Source organism: Selaginella moellendorffii, unplaced genomic scaffold (genome assembly GCF_000143415.4).
Source record: "Selaginella moellendorffii unplaced genomic scaffold, v1.0 SELMOscaffold_108, whole genome shotgun sequence".
NCBI classification, from domain to species: domain Eukaryota; kingdom Viridiplantae; phylum Streptophyta; class Lycopodiopsida; order Selaginellales; family Selaginellaceae; genus Selaginella; species Selaginella moellendorffii.
Genome location: NW_003314369.1, coordinates 364,488 through 386,104, shown reverse-complemented (window position 1 = coordinate 386,104; position 21,617 = coordinate 364,488). Strand labels below are relative to the sequence as shown.

At 43.5% G+C, this 21,617-nt stretch overlaps 2 protein-coding genes across 3 annotated transcripts; both read right to left on the bottom strand.

Moving 5' to 3' along the window:
• Nucleotides 1-428: 428 nt before the first annotated feature.
• Nucleotides 429-2,663, bottom strand: LOC9631223 (O-fucosyltransferase 39). Of its 2 annotated transcripts, none has more exons than XM_024664255.1 (10): nt 2,493-2,663; nt 2,373-2,432; nt 2,233-2,317; nt 2,108-2,178; nt 1,966-2,054; nt 1,687-1,896; nt 1,303-1,629; nt 1,103-1,241; nt 847-1,047; nt 429-792 (listed from the first exon to the last, which is right to left on the bottom strand). In XM_024664255.1, exons 1-10 carry the CDS (start codon nt 2,649-2,651, stop codon nt 559-561), a joined length of 1,575 nt encoding a protein of 524 aa, XP_024520023.1. In that variant the 5' UTR covers nt 2,652-2,663; the 3' UTR covers nt 429-558. The 2 variants fall into 2 exon arrangements, with proteins under 2 accessions (XP_024520023.1, XP_002990403.2); XM_002990357.2 differs by having other exon boundaries at nt 2,233-2,312; nt 2,493-2,575.
• Nucleotides 2,664-4,933: 2,270 nt separating this feature from the next.
• LOC112342424 lies at nt 4,934-6,504 on the bottom strand. Its single transcript, XM_024664214.1, has 3 exons — nt 6,294-6,504; nt 6,140-6,175; nt 4,934-6,093 (listed from the first exon to the last, which is right to left on the bottom strand). Exons 1-3 carry the CDS (start codon nt 6,502-6,504, stop codon nt 4,934-4,936), a joined length of 1,407 nt encoding a protein of 468 aa, XP_024519982.1.
• Nucleotides 6,505-21,617: the final 15,113 nt, after the last annotated feature.

Sequence of the window (21,617 nt, the reverse complement as noted above, 5' to 3'; positions counted from 1 at the left end):
CAAAGGTTCATGAATGTTTGTATGGGTATCCAGCACAGAGTCCATTTGGTAAGTTATTTTAATTCTTTTATTATTAGTTTTTTATGTTTTATTTGTAGGTTTATTAGGTGCTGTGTGTTTTGATCTCGTCTACAAACCTAGTAATGAGCAAGATGACAGTTTTGATGAAGAGCCCAGCACGAAGAGGAGTCGGTGGTGTTTTTAAAATGCTGTTACCACATTTACTCATTTACCAATAATATTAAACGTTTGTTGTGACGATTTATCCCGCTAAAGCTCACAAATCTTTTGAAATTAATGTGGTCATGGCTAGAGAACTGATGTATGCTTGAGTATGCATAAACATCCCATGCGTGCAAAGATTTGTGCTATATTGACGCTATGAAGGAAAATTTGTGTAGTTCTTGTTGGGATGTCCAAGGAACAGATTAATCGGTCTTTTGTGTGAGGACACACAATTTTAAGTAATCGCTACAGATGTAATAGGCTCCCATACAAAGGTTGGGCAACAATGTTTAGCACTATAGTCATTTTGCAGTTTGGGAACTTTAGAAAGATCTAATCTCGCGAATTGGATCGCAAACACATACAATCCGGCGCTGGACACCTGAAAACGGAGTACCTCGATTTCCTCGGCTCGATCGCTCCCATTCGCGACTCGTGCGCCGCGAAAGCCCGCTCCGCAAAGCTCGTCCAGTTCGTCGCGTGTCTCTCGTCCGAAAGAAGCGTTGCTAAGCGAGCTTTGTCGGGATGAACCGATGCGTAAGGCCCAAAGTAGCTTCTATGTCCCGTCTGCAAGGGAGGAAGAAAGGAATCACTAATCCCAGATCGATCTGACTTGCTCACCAGGACGTTTGGAAGATTTCCAGCGGCATTGGACATATAGACGTCGCTGTTGAAGAGCACCCTGAAGTCCAAGGCCGTCAGCTTGTGAGCGAAGTTCCGGAAAGGCGCCAGCTCCTGTCTCGTGGCGAGCGAGTGCTTGTTTTCGACAAGAGGGAACAGACTTTTCAGCGGCTCCATTCTCCGAGGTCCCCCATAAACTGCCTGTTTTAGAGACGAGTCTAGCGGCGAAAAACGAAAGAACAAGGAGTTCGTGTACCTTTCCAGCAATATAGAGGGGCGTAGTGGCGGTAAAGCCGAATGCGGCAAGGAGGAGGCCGACCTCTTCTGGAGTTAGAGGACAGCTTCCATTTCGCCGAAGATCAGAAGGCCTCTTCAGCGCTTTGATGACTCGGTTACTGGAACACAGAAAAGCAGAAAGTAGTATTTCGCAGTTAGGAATGTTAAGCTGATGCATACCTCCAAACTTGGTATCGAAATGACGCAAGAGCTTTCTGCTCGGCCTGACCTCCACCAAAGTCACAACTAGAATATGCAAGCATGTCTCTTTCGAATCTCACGTGAAGACCGATGTACTTTTTTGTCGAATTTTCCTGGTTACGCAGTGGATCGCCTGATAATGTTTTGGTTCTCATCCGCAGCGTCAATGCATCTCCAAGATCCCGGATCGGCTTCACAAAGCGCAGGGCGTAGAAGTTCACCTTGCATCGCAGCTTGCTGATACTCGCAGGGAGACCTTCAAAGGTAAGTTTGTGCTCAAAACCATCGACAGCTGCGACTTCATATCTGTTTTGGAATAACCGTTAACAAACATGCAAACGAAAAAACAGTGATCCCGTTTACCTTTCCATAATCGGGAGAATGTGCTGGAAGAACCATTTGGGGGTAGTGTGCTTTGGAAGAAACGTCATACAATTCGGCCTATCCAAGCAACGTCCCCAGTAGAAACTCGGCGTGCTCCAACTATACATTGCAGGCAACTCTGTGACGACTTTCACATCGCCTTTCAAGGTTGACATGAAATGGTTCAAGTCGTAAATATCTTCAAACTGGCTGAAACATACACAGAAACAAGTAAATTCACCAAGAAGCAAATCGAAGAACAAGTGTAGAACCAAAGACCTTGGATCGTTCCAGAACGGATGGTGCTTGAAGTATGGAATGACAAGCGTAGCATTGAGAAGCCTTGCTACAGCAACAGCATTGCAGACCTGAAACCAGCCACTAGAGATTCGTCAAAGAAAAAGGCAAAACCATTTCTTACACAAATATGTAGCTGAAACAAGCCTCCTCCGCAAAGAACTTGAAAGTAGCGAGATCGATCCCATGTCGTCACTACACACCTGATAAAGCTGTAAAGAGTCGAATTTCTCGTCACAAAGAACTTACGTGAGAAACGATCAAAATCCTCGGGGCACCGCTTCCAGCCATTGTCTGAGGGCCTATCCCACAACCCCGGACGCTCCAATCTACCCTGTAAGAATATTTTCATCTGGGGAAACGAAGGAACACCCGAGAGGCAGCCATACCTCTTCTTTCCGGAAGGATTCCACGAGATCGCGGTACTGAAAGCGAGGAGGATCATATTCCTGGCGCAGAATGTAGCCTCAGCCGACCGAGAAGAAGAAAAAATCCCCTAAATCCCTCACCGAGAAGAGGTCGATCGTCCATGCCGCTTCCTCGCTCACGCCTCCGATGCGATATCCACACAATCCGGCGGCCAAGAGCAAGAACAGCAGGAGCTTCCATTCCGGATCCACGGCGTCACTCTTGTGCTGCTTCGCCGCTTTGCGATGGCGCTGCCACATTCTCAAGATCTATGCTAATCCCTATTACCGTACCTCGTCCGTACGAGGTATTTAAACATATAGATTAAATAAATTGCTACGCATTGCATGTAGCAACGCTTGGTTTGCTTAATGGTAGTTTTATTATTACTTATTAATCTAATTGATCAAATAAAGTTTATAATCATAAGCATGTTAGTAATTTATAAACACAAGATTAATCTTATTGCATATCAACCATTAGATAATAGAATAAAAATAATATACTAGAAAGGGTTTAGGAAAGTTTATAAATTATAAACATGTTTATAAATTATAAATACCAGATTAATCTAAATGAATACCAACCGAATTGATCAAATAAAGTTTATAATCATAAGCATGTTAGTAATTTATAAACACAAGATTAATCTTATTGCATATCAACCATTAGATAATAGAATAAAAATAATATACTAGAAAGGGTTTAGGAAAGTTTATAAATTATAAACATGTTTATAAATTATAAATACCAAATTAATCTAAATGAATACCAACTGTTAGATGGTAGAATATCCTAGAATATCCAAGCATATTTTAGGTATATTCACTACCATCCCAATCCCCCTATGCTTAAGCAAACCAAAAAAGGACTATAGACCAGTGCTAAACATTGTTGCCCAACTGGGCAATGCTTGGTATGGGAGCTTATTAGCGATTACTTAAAATTGTGTGTCATCACACAAAAGGCCGATTAATCTGTTCCTTGGACATCGCAACAAGAACTACACAAATTTTCCTTCATAGCATCAATATAGCACAAATCTTTGCACGCATGGGGTGTTTATGCATACTCAAGCATTATAGTTTATACACACACACATATGTTAATTCACATCTAACATTTCACAATTTCAAAGATTTGTGAACTAAATCGTCACATAGTGTTACAAATTTAATATTATTGGTAAATGAGTAAATGTGGTAACAGCATTTTAAAAACACCAACGACTCCTCTTCGTGCTGGGCTCTTCATCAAAACTGTCATTTTGCTCATTACTAGGTTTGTAGACGAGATCAAAACACACAGCACCTAATAAACCTACAAATAAAACATAAAAGACTAATAATAAAAGCATTAAAATAACTTACCAAATGGACTCTGTGCTGGATACCCATACAAACATTCATGAACCTTTGGCACAAGCACCACCATCCTTTCAGATTTTGTGACTTTGGAAATCAAGTTACCCAATGCTTGATCGGTCATAAAGACCATGGCGTAATTCTCACCTGAAAATAAACACAATTAACCTCCCACAACTAGAAAATAAATACCTTCATTCATCCAATGCTTTATTGTCCATATTTTTTTCTCAAAGTTTTCTTCCCAGTTGGCTTGCTGCCCTTCATAAACATCCCTGTTATACAGTACATTACATTGAGCTTTATAAAGGTTTTTTATACCTGTGTTTGCTCTCAATAAATAAAAAGAAATCTTGCAGCTTGTTCTCAGCATCCATCAGCTGCAGATGGATGAAGCTATCAGGTCCGTGGTTGCCAGCACCAACCCAATAACACTGCTGACTGTTGTCTCTTAGGAAGGCCTGAAATACGTCTGCTGTATGTATCTGATGAGGCTGATGTGTCGGACGTCCAAACTTTGCACCAGTTGGCAGCCGGAACTTCAAAGCTTGCATACTTGCAGGAATGTGGAAATTGGAGGGAAGAATCTCTTCGAGTTTAAACTCAAACACTGTTCCTTTCCCCTCACGATCATGAAAAAGCCGCAACATATAGATCATCAACACAATGGACATTAGATCAGATACCTCCTTGTTTTTGGGATTAGAAATTAGTTTAGGTGGACACAAATCCTGGAGCTCCGCCACATGTAAGTTCTCGACGAGATGGTAAATGAGGAGTGGAGAGAACACGATGGAGAACGCAGCATCTTCATCTCTTGATAATTTAATCTTCTTGTTAGATGGCAGCTCCTGTAATTGACAACCATAAGTTCTGACATAAACTCTGAGATATCAAAATAGTACCTCGTTGTGTAAGAGTCCAACTAAACCGCAAGACTCTAAGGACCCCCAGTTATCTTCGTATCTGCTACCTGGCCAGACTAGTTCTTCCCGACTGATCAGGGTCCCCAGCAGCGCAACATAAAAAGCTCGTAACACCAACAAATACTTCTCGTCCTTGAGGTACCGATAATAAAAACCACGTTTGATATTACCCCAGGCGGTCGTTATTGTGTTATGGAGATCGATTTGAGTGAGATCTTGATTCACCTGTAACAAACATAGAAAATTTTCTCATCACATCAAGATAAAAGACAAGGAAACCTTTTCATAGAACTTCGAAACATCCAGGTCAGGCATCAACCCTCTCAAAAGGTGAACAAGCATGCGAGGATTCCCTCCTGATAACTTTATCAGGTTCCTTAGTCCGTCCTTCAGCTCAAATGGTTTCTCCATGTCCAGAGTATTACCTAGTCTTGTAAGGAAGATTTTCGTAACTCTGACCACCTCCTGCTCTTTCAAAGGCCTGATAGGTATAAAAATACTCAGAGCCTTCTCCGTTGATGTGTAGCGCATTGTGGCCCCGGCAAATTCGGTCGTTGCTGCTGTAAGTATAGGAAACGTCAGGCCACCTCGGTTGTCTTTGATATGTTGAACATAGGCCGAGAAAGCATCATGAATCCAGGACGATGCGGGTGGGCGGCCGTGCTGAGGCCGGGCCTTGTTGACATCATCAAAAAACCAAGATAGGAAAATTCGCTTATCTGCAGGAACCTTAAGACCAGTTCGAATGAAGTCGATCACATCTCCGAAAGTCAGCACATTCCTCAGGCCTGGAAATTTGTCATCCAACTGCCTGAGAAAGCCGCCATAACCAGTAGTATGCACTGGACAAAGAGCTGCATGAAAGCACCGAAGGGCCAAAACCTGTTCTGCTGCCAGGCCGTTCTCCAGGAGAGTTACATCCCCTGCCCTCGTAGTTTCAATCGAATGATACATTGTAAGATCTCTGCCGGTCTCCAACACGTTGTTCACCATTTCTTTGAACTGCTTCACAAGCCCTTTGTCGCCTAGCTGATCCTCTACAAGGCCATCTATATCCCCTGTTTTTGTGTCCCTCTCCCACGCTTCTCTGAGAAGAGCTGAGAGGCATGTCCCGACAGTTGTTTTACCTGCGCCGGGAAATCCGATGAGCATCAACAAGAACTCTCTTTGTTCAATATCCGAGGCATTGGCCGTCGTGTTCATGAAAGTTCCAAACACCCTTGCAGCGGCTGCCATCAGATGCTGAATCGTCTCCTCCCTTCCGACCAAAGTAAAATATTCTCCCAAGTCCGTACATAAACCACCGTTGTCCAGAAGAGGCAACTTGCAGGTTGGCACCCTCGTCTCAGGCATCCGGTGAAAACACCTTGCGCGCTGCAGTTGTTCTCCGTATACATCCAGCAACTTGGACACTACAACACAAACCGATCCAAAACGAACTCTTTAGCGAGTGCTTACCTGGCGCAGCTTGAAGTGTTATCGCCGCCGGGGTCGCTGAAATAGAAATATAACAAATAAGCAAATACTTAGCCACAAAACGAGGAAACAGGCAAACATAGAGGAGGCCAGCCACGAAGGGCAACAAAACCACGAAACGAGATAGACCACTTACTCTGGTTTAACAAGGCATCCCACAGCTGCTGCTGTCTATCCTGCAGCTGCTCCCTCTCGTCCTGCAGCTGCTGCCTCTCGTCCCGCAGCTCCTCCCTCTCCCATGGATCTTTTGCCTCTTCGATTAGCTTCTTGAGTGCTTCGATTTGCTGCTTGAGTGCTTCGATCTTGTCCTCGAGTGCTTCAATTTGCCTCGCAATGGATGCAGACATTGTTAACCCTAGTCGCCAAATGGGCTCTGCGGGCCCATAAAACTTCTAAAATATGCCCTTCCCCACCTGAAGGATGCTGTTGCTCTTGATAGTGTGGCGGTCGACCTGGAGCGTACTGTGCTTGAGGGAAAGGTAGTGACGCCCCTGTAAACTATATATCAGCGATTAGCAGCGACCGAGCATAGCTCCTTTCGTTCCGTTGAGGTTGGCGACCCAAAGGTACACTCTGGGACAATGGACTATGGCACGGATGAAGTTGCACCTGTGGTTCTTTGGGCCGTTCTAGGCAGGTTGGCTTCGTCCCGCATGTTCCACATCAAGCTCCACCATGAGGATCCACCTCCGGTTAAGCAACAGATCTTGTATCTGGATTGAGTGGTGGCAATGGACATTTGCCAGCTTTGTCACGGAGCATCTAGTGCGGGACAAGCTGCGAGACAGGAGCTTGAGTGGGTCTCCTGCTCTGACCTGGCTCTTAAGACTGGAGGGGGATTGGATGTTAAGAGTGGTTTGTTGAGGTATATGCTCTTGATCCTAGGTGGCAATAATGCTACTTCATTGATCGAAGTGTAGGCTAGAGGCATCTCTCTTGATCATGTATATTTGGTTATGACATTATATTTGACTATCCTTAAAGTCATCCTTACCCATTGTTTTGCTCCCGTGCACTTCTTCTTTCATGGTTTTGATTCAGTGTGGGACTTGTACACGGGTTATGATATCATTTTGCAACCTTCTTCTCTTAACAATAAATATATTCAACTCCTTCATGGATTTTGCCTATTATCTTGGCAAATGTGAAGCATAATTCACTAAATGTTGGATTGTTCACTTGTCAATAAGGAATATGAGCTGGGCTTAGATAAATCTCACATGTTGACCAAGCTGGGCCGTTTGCGGAAGGCTGTCAGCCTGTCAATATTTACAAATATTTTTTGTATATAGAGTCATGAACTATATATAGAAGTAAAATAATAACTATTAAAGATTAACTTTATATAAGAAAGATAAGAATCTCCATATACATCCATCAGATGCTGAATCGTCTCCTCCCTTCCGACCAAAGTAAAATATTCTCCCAAGTCCGTACATAAACCACCATTGTCCAGAAGAGGCAACTTGCAGGTTGGCACCGGCGTCCGGTGAAAACACCTTGTGTGCTGCAGTTTTTGTCCATATACATCCAGCAACTTGGACACTACAACACAACCTGATCCAAAAAGAACTCATTAGCAAGCTAGACAGACAAAAGCAAGTGCTTACCTAGCTTGAAGTGTTATCACTGCTGGGTTGCTGAAACAGAAATATAGACTTGTCAGTACTCGGCCATAGCCACAAAAAGCTAGAGAGGCTTTGGCAAACAAAATCACAAAATGATGTACTATATATGGATGGTATATATACATGGAAACTACTGCCACTTTGGCATTCATCATCTCTACCTCTAACACTCAAGCTTGAATAATTGTGCTTACTTAGTCTAAGATGTTGAAGAGCTGATAAGAAAAACATATGAAAAATTCATCAATCAAATACCCAAAATTTAGTTTTTGGTCTTGGCCTTGTTTACACACACTCTTGCTCCTTGTTAAGGCTTCAATTTTGCCATAAGTATATGGTCTTGGTTTCTTGCTGCTACCAAGCACTTAATCTCCATAAACACCTACAAAGCATTGTTATACAATATTTTTGAATTTTGACCCAATTCTTGATATAGATTGTTAAAATCTCTCAATCTCCCATTATCTTTCTTACTGCTACGGCTTTAAAGCATCCATGCATCTAACAAAACCTTCAAGTATGGCAAAAAGGGATTGCAATCAAGAAGCTCATCTTTGTCCTCGTCACTGGCCTCCTCACCAGCAAGTGCCATGCCCAAGATCAAGGAGCCAATTACTATTGTTGAAGGAAAAGGTTGAAGAGATACCATGAAAACAGTGGAGAAATGCACACATGAGGAGGAAGAACTTTCTATATTCAAGTGCCACATGGGCATCCACATCATCGCTACCTTTAATGCCATTGCACACATAGCAATAGAGTTTGGAGTGGAGCTAACACACCAACACTAGTCGCTACTTGGAAGAGGTATTGCAATCCCTAATGTTTTGGAGTGGACTTGCTTCCAATATTTTCTCTTAGGTAACTGGATGATTTAATTGATTGCGGTGGAGATCATGGTGGACATCAGCAGTCTCTTGGCTATCACTAATGCCTGCATAAGATCATTGTTAAGGTAGGTGGAGAATTTGCAACTCCAATGCTAGAATTCACAGGGGGCAATTGCACCTTATTTGGTGCTTTAAAGCCCCTATTCTGCCAATTCTAAGGTGGCTTGCATTTGGACTAGTGGAAACACACATCATCCTCCCAAACACACTTTATCATCCTCTTTTGTGGGATTCCTCTTAACAAACAATTAGCTTAACTAGTTAGTTTAACAAGTGAGTTGGGTGGATTTAGGATATTTTTGTAGACACATGGGCAAATAGGGTAAATTTGAACTTAAGTTGACACATATTTTGGATGGCTTTTCAAAATAATGGATGTCTTTAATTGTAACGAAGTGTAAAAAATTGCCCCGTTCCATCATTTGAGTTGTCTAAGAGATAAATGTACTGCTCGCCCAGGCCAATTCCAATTGTGGATAGATACTTGTTTCTGATTTGCCAGTCAGGGAGTTCTGCAGATCCAGCAGCTGGTTCTAGTTTAGTTCCTGACACAATAGTTATGAGAGAAATCTCTGTTGTAGAAAGGGATGAGATGCTGCTCCAAGATAGAAGACGCAGCGTGGCTCACCGTATCTCCATAGGAATCACTTATAGTTGATCAAAGTATGAAGATCACTGGGAGCGACTAAAAATCTGATACCATGATAGAGAAGTTGAGATGCTCATCAAGAGTGCAATAGGTCATGGCTGCGTCTACCCTGGAGCTGACGCAGCATGAGCGTGGACTTTGACTGCGACTACAAATGATGTTGTCATCATGTGCTCCATACTCTAATTCTCTGCTGCTCGGGACCATGATGGTAGGCCCAGGGCCACGATCACGTTTGCATCTGTTCAGACCGCCATAACAGTTCAAATGCAAGGCCGCTGCTCCCAAAGCTCGCCACAATGGTCTTCCAAGGCAGAAAAAGAAGGCCGGATCAGGCCGACAAACTGGGGGAGGCACAGTGCAAGTCCCTGTTTGCGACAGCGATTCCTTTGGTGGTGCAATAGTCGAAGATGGATTGGTACCAAGCACCAGAGCCCACACACCAGAAGTTGCTCTTCCAAGAACTCGCCTCAGCAGCGTAAATCCTGAAGGCCACCATGCGGTTTAAACTCCGCCAGCTTGTCAAAGCAAAACAACACCTTGAGGCGATCACCAGCAACACCATCCAAAGGCAAGCGCCGGATAGCAGTCCCTAAGGCTTCCTACCAGACAGATCCCTGTAGCATGCCGAATAGACTCAAAGATTGTCTCAATGCATTCCGTGCTGTTGCAAAGATCTAGCTAGGGGTTGAGATAATCTCTGAGGCGAGCAGCCATTTGCAGTTTCCTCCCCAATGATCCAATTGGCCAAGGGAATCCACCTTCCATGCACAAGACGGCGGAGACCAGTGCCCCGAACTTCGGGTAATCTCTGTCCCAGACCAAGAATGCGGACTCGACTCACATTGTCGCGCGGCTCGGCATCCTCCATGAACTCGAGGGCAAGCTCGCCGTCACGCGGTCTGTACTATAAACCCTGTATCCAGATCGGAAGTTCGGATCCGGACAATCACGTGATCATTGGTACGTGCCGTACCGTTAGTCCCAATGAAGGAACAAATCAATCAATCCCATGGTGTGGAGGACACAAAGACGCTATCCAACAATTTCATCTCATATATTGCACTTGTTATTGACGAAAGCGTTCCATGAGTAATCTGTCTCCGCCAACAAAACTACAGATAAGTCAGCGGAAGCATGCGTCTCACAATGCGCTGCTCCCCATCGGTCATGTGGAGCAAGTATTCAGCACTCCCGACTTTCAACACATCTAGCAGTTTGTCGGCAGTGGCTTGGGTGAGAAACGGAAACAACTCGGAAGATAGCCCATACACGACTATGGTCCGGTTGGCAGCACCTTCAACAACGATACGATGCTCAGGGGAGCCGAGCTGTAAAATGATACCGAGCATAAAGTTCACTCCACCAACACCAGCCTCGAGCTTTCCAACCGCTCTCCTCATCTTTGTGGAGTTGTTGCTTTCCCAGCGCTTCGCCTGAATCCCAATTGGACCGCCAGTGCTCGGGACAACGTTGTCCACGGCTTCCTGTCCAGGCTTGCACGTCAACGCTCGAATGTGCTGCAAGCACTCGTTGATTATGCCGCGCTCCAAGTTCCTACAAGTTGGCGAGAAGCCGTTGAAGTTGAGCCCCGCATCAAGGTCCACTGTGCCGGCTAGACCGTGAGGAACTTTTCCCAGCAGTTTTGACAGGAATGCTCCCAGCTTTATCTCTCCCGTGAACGTGGGATCGCCCGCGTCCCTGCGACACGCTAGCATCGCCAGTAGCAGCAGTAACCTGGTGACAATTTCCCCGGGGCCCCCTGTTACCACTCCTTCCTTGCACATCTTGGAGAGCTCGCCGAGGACTTTGTTTAGTGTCACCTCTTGAAGCAAAAACCCTGCTGCGGCCGCCGCAAGAACAGGTTCTGCGGCATTCGAGACATGAAGCCGTCGCCGGTCGTCAGAAATCCAGCAAGCTGTCATCATGTGAGAAGCCACACTCGTCTCCGCTGCTTCGGACCATGACGCAACATCCAGGCCGATGGTACAGCCGAGAACAGCAATCACCGTTGCATCTGTTACTTCGCCAGAACAGTTGAGCTTGTCCACTGCAAGTAAACGTAAGCCCTTGAAAGTGTACCCTTTGTCCATAAAAGCTCGCCACAGGGGTCTTCCTAGGCAGAAGACGCTTTCTGGGGATCCGGAAGAGAGATCCCCAGGCACAGCAGCAGTGGCCGTTAACCAAAACGGCTTGAACAGTTTATAGTCTCGAGCCCGCACCTTTCTGGTGGGATCCATCGCCTTGGATGGCACGAAGTCCAATAGTCGCGAATTGGTACCAAGCACTAGAGCCCACAGACCAAACTCTGCTTTACCCAGGACCCGCCTCAGCAGTGTAAATGCCGTATCCATGCCACCCTCCAGTTCCAGCTCCGCCAGCTCGCTAGCCTCGTCAAAACAAAACAGCACCTTGAGGCGTTGATCCGGTCGTTGCGTAATACCATCGGAAGCAATACCATCCAAAGGAAAGTCTCGGAGAGCAGTCTTTAATGCTTCCCCAACGGCATTGTATGTGTGAGACTCTCTACTCGTGCGTCTTTCAAACGTCCTGGGCAAAGCAGCAGCCTTTGCAGCTGCAGATGCTTCAAGACGCCTCGTACAGGCTTGGAGTCGACTTGCTATGTCGTTTGCTACAGGAAAGCCACGGGTGGGATCCGTCTGGTCGAGGATCCAGCCATGAGGATCGCCACCTCCTTTGACATAACCCGCGAGGGCCTCAATGCTGGCGAGCAAAAGCGCGGCCACCCGCAGTACTGTTACCTGCTTGCCTTGAGTAATCCATGCAGCTAAGTGTGGAGTCCGGCCGGGAAATCCGGAGTGGCTGGCCTTCATGCACGAAATGTAGATGATGTACAAGCCCTTCCGGTGGAGCTCAAAAGCCAGCCTTGACTTACCCCAGCCGCTACTCTGCACAATAGCAAACAACGGTGCCACGTAAGCGTTGCCGAGCGCCCAGGTCCAATAATCCCTTTTGATTTTGGACCAAAGCTCTTCCAGTACGTCCTCGTCCTCAAGAGGATACTCGAAGAAGGCTGCTCGCGCTGCGTCCTGGCCAGCCACCTTTTCAACTGCTACTGCGCCTCTCATGTCAGTCGTGTCATCGTCACTTTGGTCGCTCTCCTCAATGGATTCCACAACAGCCATGAACTCCTCCTTATCTCTACATTCTGCCAGTCGATGTCGCTCGGGCCAAGCTCCCACCCGCAAGGCCGCGGCGGCGGCATCTTCGCCGAATACAAATCGATTCACCCACCTACAAACACCGCGTTGGCTCCGGAAGTCTTCCGCAACTGGCAAGGTGAAACCCTGTGCAGCCTCGAAGATCTGCCTCGTTCGTCTCCCCATGGTGTTGAGCAACCCTAACCCTCGGTGGATAAGTGCCTGGGATCCGGAAGGCGCATTCAACGTGATCCAACAAAAGCTTTGGAGTCCGCATCGTCTCCAGTGGCTAGGGCGTCTCTGAAGCTCTCTTCTTTCTGGGTCGGGGCTAGGGTTCCCCAGTGGCAGGAGGACAAGGAAATGCGCGTCACTCCCAGTAGCAGTGGCCCGGCCCTTTTTAGGGTGGAAATACAACACTGCTTGATTGTAGGTGATAAAGGTGTATATATATATAAGAAGAGTCCAACAAAAGGGAAGTTTATGATAATGAGATTTTGTGGCAGTGAACGTTCAAATTTTAGCATGTGAAACTTCTGACACTCACACCATCCTATTACATACTTCAGCTCAAACCTAAACAGAAGAAATGTTAAGCCTACCACCACTTTCGTTTGTTCCATAGCTGTGATTTTACTTGCACTCAAACAATAATAATACATGTTTTGGGGGTTTGTTTGCTCCCATCTGGAAGCATAAGACCACTGGGAACAGGCCAGAAGTGGCTACAAAGAGGATAAAAGAGCAAGTGTACTTGAGCTAATGCTAGGCCAAGCAAATCTTTCATGGTTAGTAGAGATTTCCATGTGCTCGAATCAGGGACAACCACCAAGTTTAAATATATCAGCTTTGCATGGCCAAAGTTTTTAAAAAACGTTTCATGAACACTTGGCAGATTAAATCCATGTCAAAGTAATGAGATCATCCGTCAAAGAGTCTGATCTGGAAGACATTCCTCTAGCTTCTCAAGCCAAGATCTCCTCATTGTTTGAGATTGAGTCCATATCCACAGAAATGTACTCTCCCACCAAGGTCTGCTACCATAGCTGCTTTGTTTGAGCACATCTCCAGCCATGGTTGATGGCAATGCTGCTCCATAACATTGACTAACACCCACCACCTCATACCGAGCTTGCAACCACAAGGTGTTAAAAAGCTTAGAGAGTTTGACGTTGACAGTCATAACAAAGATCACAAAGTTTGTTGAAGGGAAATTCTAAACCGTGAATGTGTCTGTGATCATTGTTTTGAACTGCTCCCAGTCTGGAAAGATTCTGGGTTCCAAGTTATGAAACCACTCCAATGCCAGATCTTTGAGAAAGATTGAGGCGAATGGCACCTTGTCCACATTCTTAGTATCCCCACAATGCTTCAATTTCTACAACCACTCTTGAAGCTTCAGGTGGTCATTCTCTCAATCATACTCTGGGTTATTCAGATTTTCACATTCTTGCCATTGCAACCCTGACAGCTGCCTGTAATTCCATTCTGCCACCAAAATCCAGATGACGACTTGGGGCCTCTCCCAAGATGGTTCCCAAATCTAGCCCAGGACTTTCAGCTTGTCCAACAATTTGTCATGCTACATTGGAAGCTCTAGATTCAAATCCTGGAACCAATCCTTCTCACCTAATCAACCAATGAACAACATCCTAGACCACTGGATCATGTACATTTGCCAATGGTCTGCCTCCAATTATTGGCATGGATTTAATCTGCTAAGTGTCATGAAACGTAATTACCTGATAACAATTAGCCATGCAAAGCTGATCTGTTTAGCTTCAGTGGTTATCCCTGTGGGTGTCTTTATGGTTGTCACTGTTATAGAAATTTCTTAATAGCTCAATTGAATCATACAATCAAAAGAAAGTCCATCACAATGTATAGGCTAGTGACTCCCAAATCCAACTTATGCTTCCTTGTACTTAATTCATGAATGTAAACCATCTCCTGAGTCTAGAGAGAAGGAGCATATATGGTTTTAATGTAATGGAACTTAACTTTTGAACATATATGCTAAAAGCAGCAAATTAAATCCCAAGTTTCAAGGCTTTAAACTGTTAAATAAAGTGATAAAACCAAACTCTTGAGGACCCAAACAAACAAAGAACAAAAAAATAAGAGCATGGACTAATAATATGTCATAAATATGATTGTAGATATCAAAAGTTACCTATTAACAAGTCTTTTTAGATATTTGTAAGTGACTAAATTTTCCAGAGTAGTCTTAGGCTTTATCATCATAACCATTATACTATAGAATTGATATTAATTTTTCAAATCAATTTCCTTGGTGCTTTTGATGTTGTGTAAACTCTATTTTTCTATCTTAAGAAGTTTTGTACTTAAGGGCACTATCATTTTCTTTTTTATTTCATGCCACAAATTCCATTTATCCATAATTTGTGTTAGGGATATCATTTCTATCATTTGGCTATTTTGCCACTCCATTTTTTGGAGTTTTCATCTTCGCCAATAGGAGTATTTAGGAATCCCATCCTTAGAAATATATTTTCTTTCCCACAATTTGTTAGCATCCACCACATAAATATTCCATACTTAAATTTATTATTTGGATTCCTTTCAATAATTTCTATAATCTATTCTTGGCTACTAAACTTTTGCTTTTATCCTTTGATTGTTACACCAAGTAACATAGGATTATTATTTCCATCCTTGGAGCATTCATAGCAAAGGCTCTACTTTGCCAAACCCAAAGGGGTGTTCACCTCTAGTAAATTTCTTTAGCATTTTCTATTATGGGCTTTATCTATAGCCCTTTTTATATGTCTTTTTTAGAGATTACTTTCTTGGACTCACCATACTATTGTATTGTTTTTCACTTTGTCACCTTAACTAAGTCACACTTGTAGCGCACATGGTTTTGACCCTTTATCCTATGGTGATTTACCATAGGATAACACCACGAAGCAGAACCTAAACCCTCTTTGTGCCACGTGACGGATGCCACGTGTCCATGCCACGTGTCCACAAGAACCTGAGGTTCAGGGCCTTGGGCCACTGAACAAAGGAACGGTGCCAAACTCCCAAGCATGGAGCCGAGGAGTCACAGAACCGAACCACGGAGCAACTCTCGAGCATGAAGCCCAAGGAGCGAAGGGGCAGGAGCCCGGAGTGACTTGGAACAGTCCTGGAGCAACCACCATCCCAATGCCAAGACCAGCATGCAAAACGGAGCCAAACAGAGTCTGGCGCTATTTTGGCATACCGGTGGTCTAACGCGAGGACATGGGTACTCCACCAGCTAGCATGGAATGGAACTTGGGCTTAGACCCAAGTCGGACGCAGAACAAGGACAGGCATGCAAGCGGGAGCTAGACTATGCCTCAGGTTGGTCAGCCATGCCCGATCTACCCACTATCCCTACTATACATTTGGAACCCCCTATAGCCCCCCCCCCCTTAAGGAACACACGCTTTGGGCTTTCACCCCAAGCCTCCCTTAGTATCAGGAGTTAGTCTCTGGGACAAGCTCGAAACTTACTAAATATGGAATGTCCCTAGATTGCGAATTTGGACATGGGACGAACACCATTATGTTCAGGACAATCTCTACATTCCATAAATATGCCAAATGAGCAAATCTAAACACTTTCCATAAATAGCATTTGGGACCGAAATGAGACTAACACAAAGGGCATGATAGCGAGGGTGTTTGGCAGACACGGTAAGTTATCATCTAGCGATGTTGAGGGACCAAGCTCAATATCGCGGGGGTTCCTAACACTAGCAAGTGCAAGTCAACATCATGAGTTTCTCATCACCGTGTCAAGTCTGCTTGACTAAATGACAACTTAGGATTTCCTTCCTTAGTGCCTTTCCGGTCTAAGTGCACATGTGATGACCAGTTTCTCAACTAGCTTAGGCGGAGATTAATAACGGGTCCAGCAATACCGACCTCCTGCCATTGTGGTAGTAAGGTAAGAGTGTCCGTAAGGACTAGTCGACAGGTAACTTTCGATACCCGAAATCACATTCGCGACACTCTCCCCCCCTAGGGAAGATCGACATCCTCGTTGATGCATACTCAAGTCTAGAATACCGCCAAGGAAACAACTCCAGAAAAAGTTCACGGTACTCACACTATGTGAGAAATGCACCAACTTAAATGAGTTAGGGGTAACCTCTTTGTCTAACGCGGATGCGCTACCAACTCAGACACCTTTTGGTTGTCGCTGACAAGGAAAGGACCAACGGAGTTAGCCACCCTTGTTGCTCTGGGAGTCACCCAGCTTACAAAAGTGTGATACGCCCCTGCTCGCAGGTGGCATAGAGAGAGAAGCTAGAGGCCTCAACCCTCCTGAGCAAAGAAACCAAACCCGTCGGTAAGGTTTAGATAAACTACTATAAACAGGCAGTTAGAGTTGTTTACACGGTCATGCCCTTTTAACGGAATAAGGAACATCGACAAAGAGGGGGGTTATGTGACCAGTCGACAGTAGCTACCCCATGACTAGAGATTTCACCATGCACACGAAGTGCCGAAGCCAGTCTGCCTATACTGGCCCAAACTCAAAGATCAATAGATGGACAATATCAAAGTCATAGACAATGATATCTTAGAGACTTAATTACCAATGATTAAATATTAGATTAGAACACAAAAGTATTCCAAGTAAGTTATCATCCAATAAACTAGTATTATAGTAGATAGGAACCACCAAGATCATCATTTTTGGAAACATAGGATGGACCATCCAACAAAGTTCAATAACAAGTATATTATCAAGGAAACTCAATGATAAAACTTAACTATCAAAGATTGCAGACAAAATACCAAAACAACTTACCAAAGACAACTCAAAGAACATAAAGTATCATTAACTGGCAAGCAAAATGCTCACGAATGTATCACCCGAAGGAAATAACATCCCAATCTATCAGAACTAACTCGAGCAAAAATCAACATAATAGAATGAATGTGGCAAAACCAACAAACACTCGTTTATGCCAACTATCACACTAGCTAATCCAAATAGATCCCAGCCAACAACACCAAGGAACTCAAGTTGCCTAAGCAAGTGTCAGCCACATCCTACTGACGTCTCAAACCCAAGAGACCAATCCAGAACAAACCACAAAGAACATGTGGTATTGCAAAAAGCCAAAAACCATCAAAGAGAATAATTAACTATTATGAAAGATCATTAATCATCCCATCAAGAAAGAGATGCATAATCATCATTGAAGAAAGAATCTACCATCCCGAAGAATAGCAACTCAGTCTATATCAACAATAACTAAACAAAACTCTTTGACAAGGATAATTAACTATCTAAGATGATAGTTAATCATCACTAATGATCACCAGATGCAAGAGCCAACTTCAATATCGAAGCTAATGAGCTAAAATGCCTTCCCCAACAACTTCTAACGAATGGACCACAAGCATGAAAGCTCAAGGAACCAAAAGCTCGAAGAAGCCTATAGCCAAGTCTTGCATAACAATGATCACAAGTTTTGCATGAATTAATTTCAATGGTAAAGAAGAAACCATGGTACAACCCACAATATCCTCCTCAACACATCCATAAGCTAAACTTCATAATGCCAAAGCTAATGAAGAGCATGGTTGCATCAATCCAAAAGCTAAGCATAACAAAGCTATGCTCAACAAGTGATCACCAAACGATCCTCCATAAATCCATTTATAGTAAGACGTAACTCACTTCATAACAAACATAAGATGAATCATCAATGATCGATATATTCCAACTCAAATCCAAGCAGGATTCAAACATTCCAATATCGATCACTAACTCTTCCACTTATAGAGTTAGCATAGTCCATGACTGAATCACTTTTCAAGGAAAAGCCAAAGCTCACTAAATAATCTCGTCTAGAACACAACTAACTCAAACTTGCTACTCAGTTTGTTTGAACGTCAACACAGTTGCTAACTAGCAATTGAACAAATGCCAATAACACAAAGCCATAGCCAAATCATCAACACTATTTTCATCGAGACTAATGAAACTCAATATCAATCCTAAAGAGAGACATCTCATCTCACTTAAATCTCAACACCAATAATGTCAACGACTAGGCATCACTTCAATGCCATCAACACCAAAACAAAGTTAGAAAAAAGCAAGAGTGAATCACCACTCAAAACTCTCTAACAACTAAGCTAACCAAGGTCGAAGATACTTAACTCAGTATCCGAGACCAATCCTTCAACAATACTCAGTTACAGATAACACTTCATCAAGGAGTGAATCACCATGTCCAAGACTCAATGAAATCCAACACCACAAAATAAACACAACCAAATGATATCGATAGAAGTAGAGTCGATTTGCCAACATGGAAAACCCATGTAAGTCTAACGACACGATCCTTCGCAATACCATCCGGTAAAGCAAACCCATCACCATTAAATCATCATCGAGTGAAGCAAGTGTTAACAGTCTTTGACAAAGTAATATAAGCAATCACTAGTCGCAAAGTAACTAACAATCACTCTTTCAACTTGCCTTCACAAGACCCAAACATTAAACTCATGCATTCGAGTTATATACTTGTCTAATATCCCCAGGTACGAGATAAAGGTTCATGGACAAGCACGAACTAAATGACTACTTGAATCTAACTCAACCGCGATAAGCTCACCAATGCATTTAGCTAATAGCTTTGGGCATGCCTTGAAGAGGTTAGCTACACATAATCAATACTAAGTCGAAACTTAAGTGAAGACCATGAGATGGACTCATGTTGGCACACAACCTCCATTTAGACAAAGTTATAGTATGGGTACCAACATCTCAACTACAAATAACTAAGTTGGACATCACCATCCTTAGCTAAGGTGCAAGGCTACCAAGATTAAGTCAAGATCAGTGAGAGTTCACTACTCTCATAGAGTTTAACGAAATGCAAGGTGCAACTTGCCACCAAGCATAACACTACAGAAGAAAGGCACAAGGGTCACCTTTCTTAGAAAAGTGCAACGGCCACTCTTCTACATCAACTCTAAACTCTATTCAACTTAATTGCCTTAACTCCAAAAGTCAGCATCCCTTTTAGGCCGCATCATACAAACTACTTACTAGGATCTAAGCCAACCAAAGTCAATTCTAACCCCTTCACTAGTTTGTACTGGCTTTACAAAAACGGAATGGTTTTCGAGCAAAGTGATAATAGATCAGCCATTGGAAAAGTCTAAGAAAATTTATGGAAAATCTTTCCATCCTAGAGAAAGAATGACTCCCAGTCCAGGAATACAAACTTTCAAGACTTAACCAACTTCCTTCTATTAACAACTTCACATAAGTTCACTTCAACACCAATTCTCATGACCCATAGTATGCTTAAGCATCGAACATCTTTGCCCATTTTTCCAATATCCAACACCGACATTCGCAAAATGCAAAATGAACATCCAAGGCTTGATCACGAAGACCATATCTTCGGACATCCATATTGCACTAACACTCTTCTTCAACCATCTTCAAGATCAATGTGAAGCTAAAACACTAACAAGAAAAATGACATGAAAAATCAAGCTCTAAGGAAAATTCCTCATCACTTAAAATAACAATGCCACTTCTACTAACATGAGTGCTAGTGATGTCAATGCCTTAACTACACACCTTTTCCATCTAACAATCTACTCTAAGTGTTAACGAATAAACCAACAAGCTATAGCAAATAAATGCTATAACCCTTTCCAACACCTTATGGGCAAACCCTCAAGGAAACAACGTACCAACTTAAGCTTAGCATAATGAATCACCATTGAGAATTCAATTAAAGTTACTACAATGCTACTTCATGCAAGTAGACTAGCTTCACCATCAACCACTTTGGGGTTGATCATCGTTTAATCAAGCAACTTCGTAAGCACATCACTCATTATCACATAGATATGATATAGAAATCACAATGACTTGATCATCATTTGAGCAACACCACGAGCAATGCCAATATCATTATTTCAAAGGTTTATGTGAGTATCAAGTGTCAACTCAATTCGACAAAATACAACATAAATGCCATACTCCACCAATAGAGATTTACAACACCTAACACCACTAACATTTGTTCACAACATGGACAAGCTTATGCCACTCTCTATCCGACCAAACTCAACACTAATCCAACACCAAGCTACTCAAGGAGCAATAGCAAGGTTCCCCGGAAAAGAATTGAGCATTGCAACCCAAGTCTTCCAATAGCAAGCCTAGACAAAATGGTATAACGCTTCACCGCTATCCATCCCATGACTCACCACTTGTAAGATCATTATTTCCAACATGCATCAAGGTAGGGACTCTTGATTACATAATGTGAACACGAGCAATGAGTCACACCTCATTGCAAATCATCTCTCCAAGAAGAGAACATGATTTACGTGTTTGATCCTTTGTCCTTGATAACTCTCTTTTCGGTCTCATCTTTGACTTAACCTCAAGCTTGCTTTCGCACTGCCTTCAGTCCAATCCAAGAAAAGTTTATGAGAGAGCACAGCAACAATTACTTGAAATCAATAGACTTATCCCTACAGTCTTGATTGATCCACTTGTAACCATGCCTAGGAAGGATCCACTAGTGCCATGCTAAACAGCTACGGACCAGCCTATTTGCCACTCATAGCAAACCCAGGGAAGGTTTACTTTTTCCCATGGTACATGGAACAACTTATGGAACCACCGATAGGCTAACATTAGTCCTACCAACTCAAAGTGTAACCTCGAGTTGCTAATGTGCCTCACACACGAGCCCAAGTTCAAACTCGTGCATACGGAACAACTCAATCCCTCTTGTGAGCCCAAGCTCAAGCTCACAGAATATGGTACAACAAGGTAACCAAATCTATACCCAAGGAACAATTGCAAAGCCTTTGCACCCAAACGTGTACCCACTCGGATCATCGTTTTCATCTCTGCGTATGCAACAAGATTAGTTGCCCAATCTCATTGAATAGTACTCGCTGAGACTCATCCTCTGATACCAAATGTAGCGCACGTGGTTTTGACCCTTTATCCTATGGTGATTTACCATAGGATAACACCACGAAGCGGAACCTAAACCCTCTTTGTGCCACATGACAGATGCCACGTGTCCATGCCACATGTCCATAGGAACCTGAGGTTCAGGGCCTTGGGCCACTGAA

What these genes read in the sequence shown, in the direction of transcription:
- LOC9631223 (XM_024664255.1), bottom strand. Translation starts at nt 2,651, where the DNA reads ATGTGGCAGCGCCATCGCAAAGCGGCGAAGCAGCACAAGAGTGACGCC. An exon ending in ATTCTCCCGATTATGGAAAG is followed by an intron (nt 1,630 to 1,686) that starts GTAAACGGGATC and finishes ATTCCAAAACAG; the next exon opens with ATATGAAGTCGCAGCTGTCG. An exon ending in TTTCGATACCAAGTTTGGAG is followed by an intron (nt 1,242 to 1,302) that starts GTATGCATCAGC and finishes TCTGTGTTCCAG; the next exon opens with TAACCGAGTCATCAAAGCGC.
- LOC112342424 (XM_024664214.1), bottom strand. Translation starts at nt 6,504, where the DNA reads ATGTCTGCATCCATTGCGAGGCAAATTGAAGCACTCGAGGACAAGATC. An exon ending in GGATGCCTTGTTAAACCAGA is followed by an intron (nt 6,176 to 6,293) that starts GTAAGTGGTCTA and finishes TTTCTATTTCAG; the next exon opens with CGACCCCGGCGGCGATAACA. An exon ending in AACACTTCAAGCTGCGCCAG is followed by an intron (nt 6,094 to 6,139) that starts GTAAGCACTCGC and finishes TTTGTGTTGTAG; the next exon opens with TGTCCAAGTTGCTGGATGTA.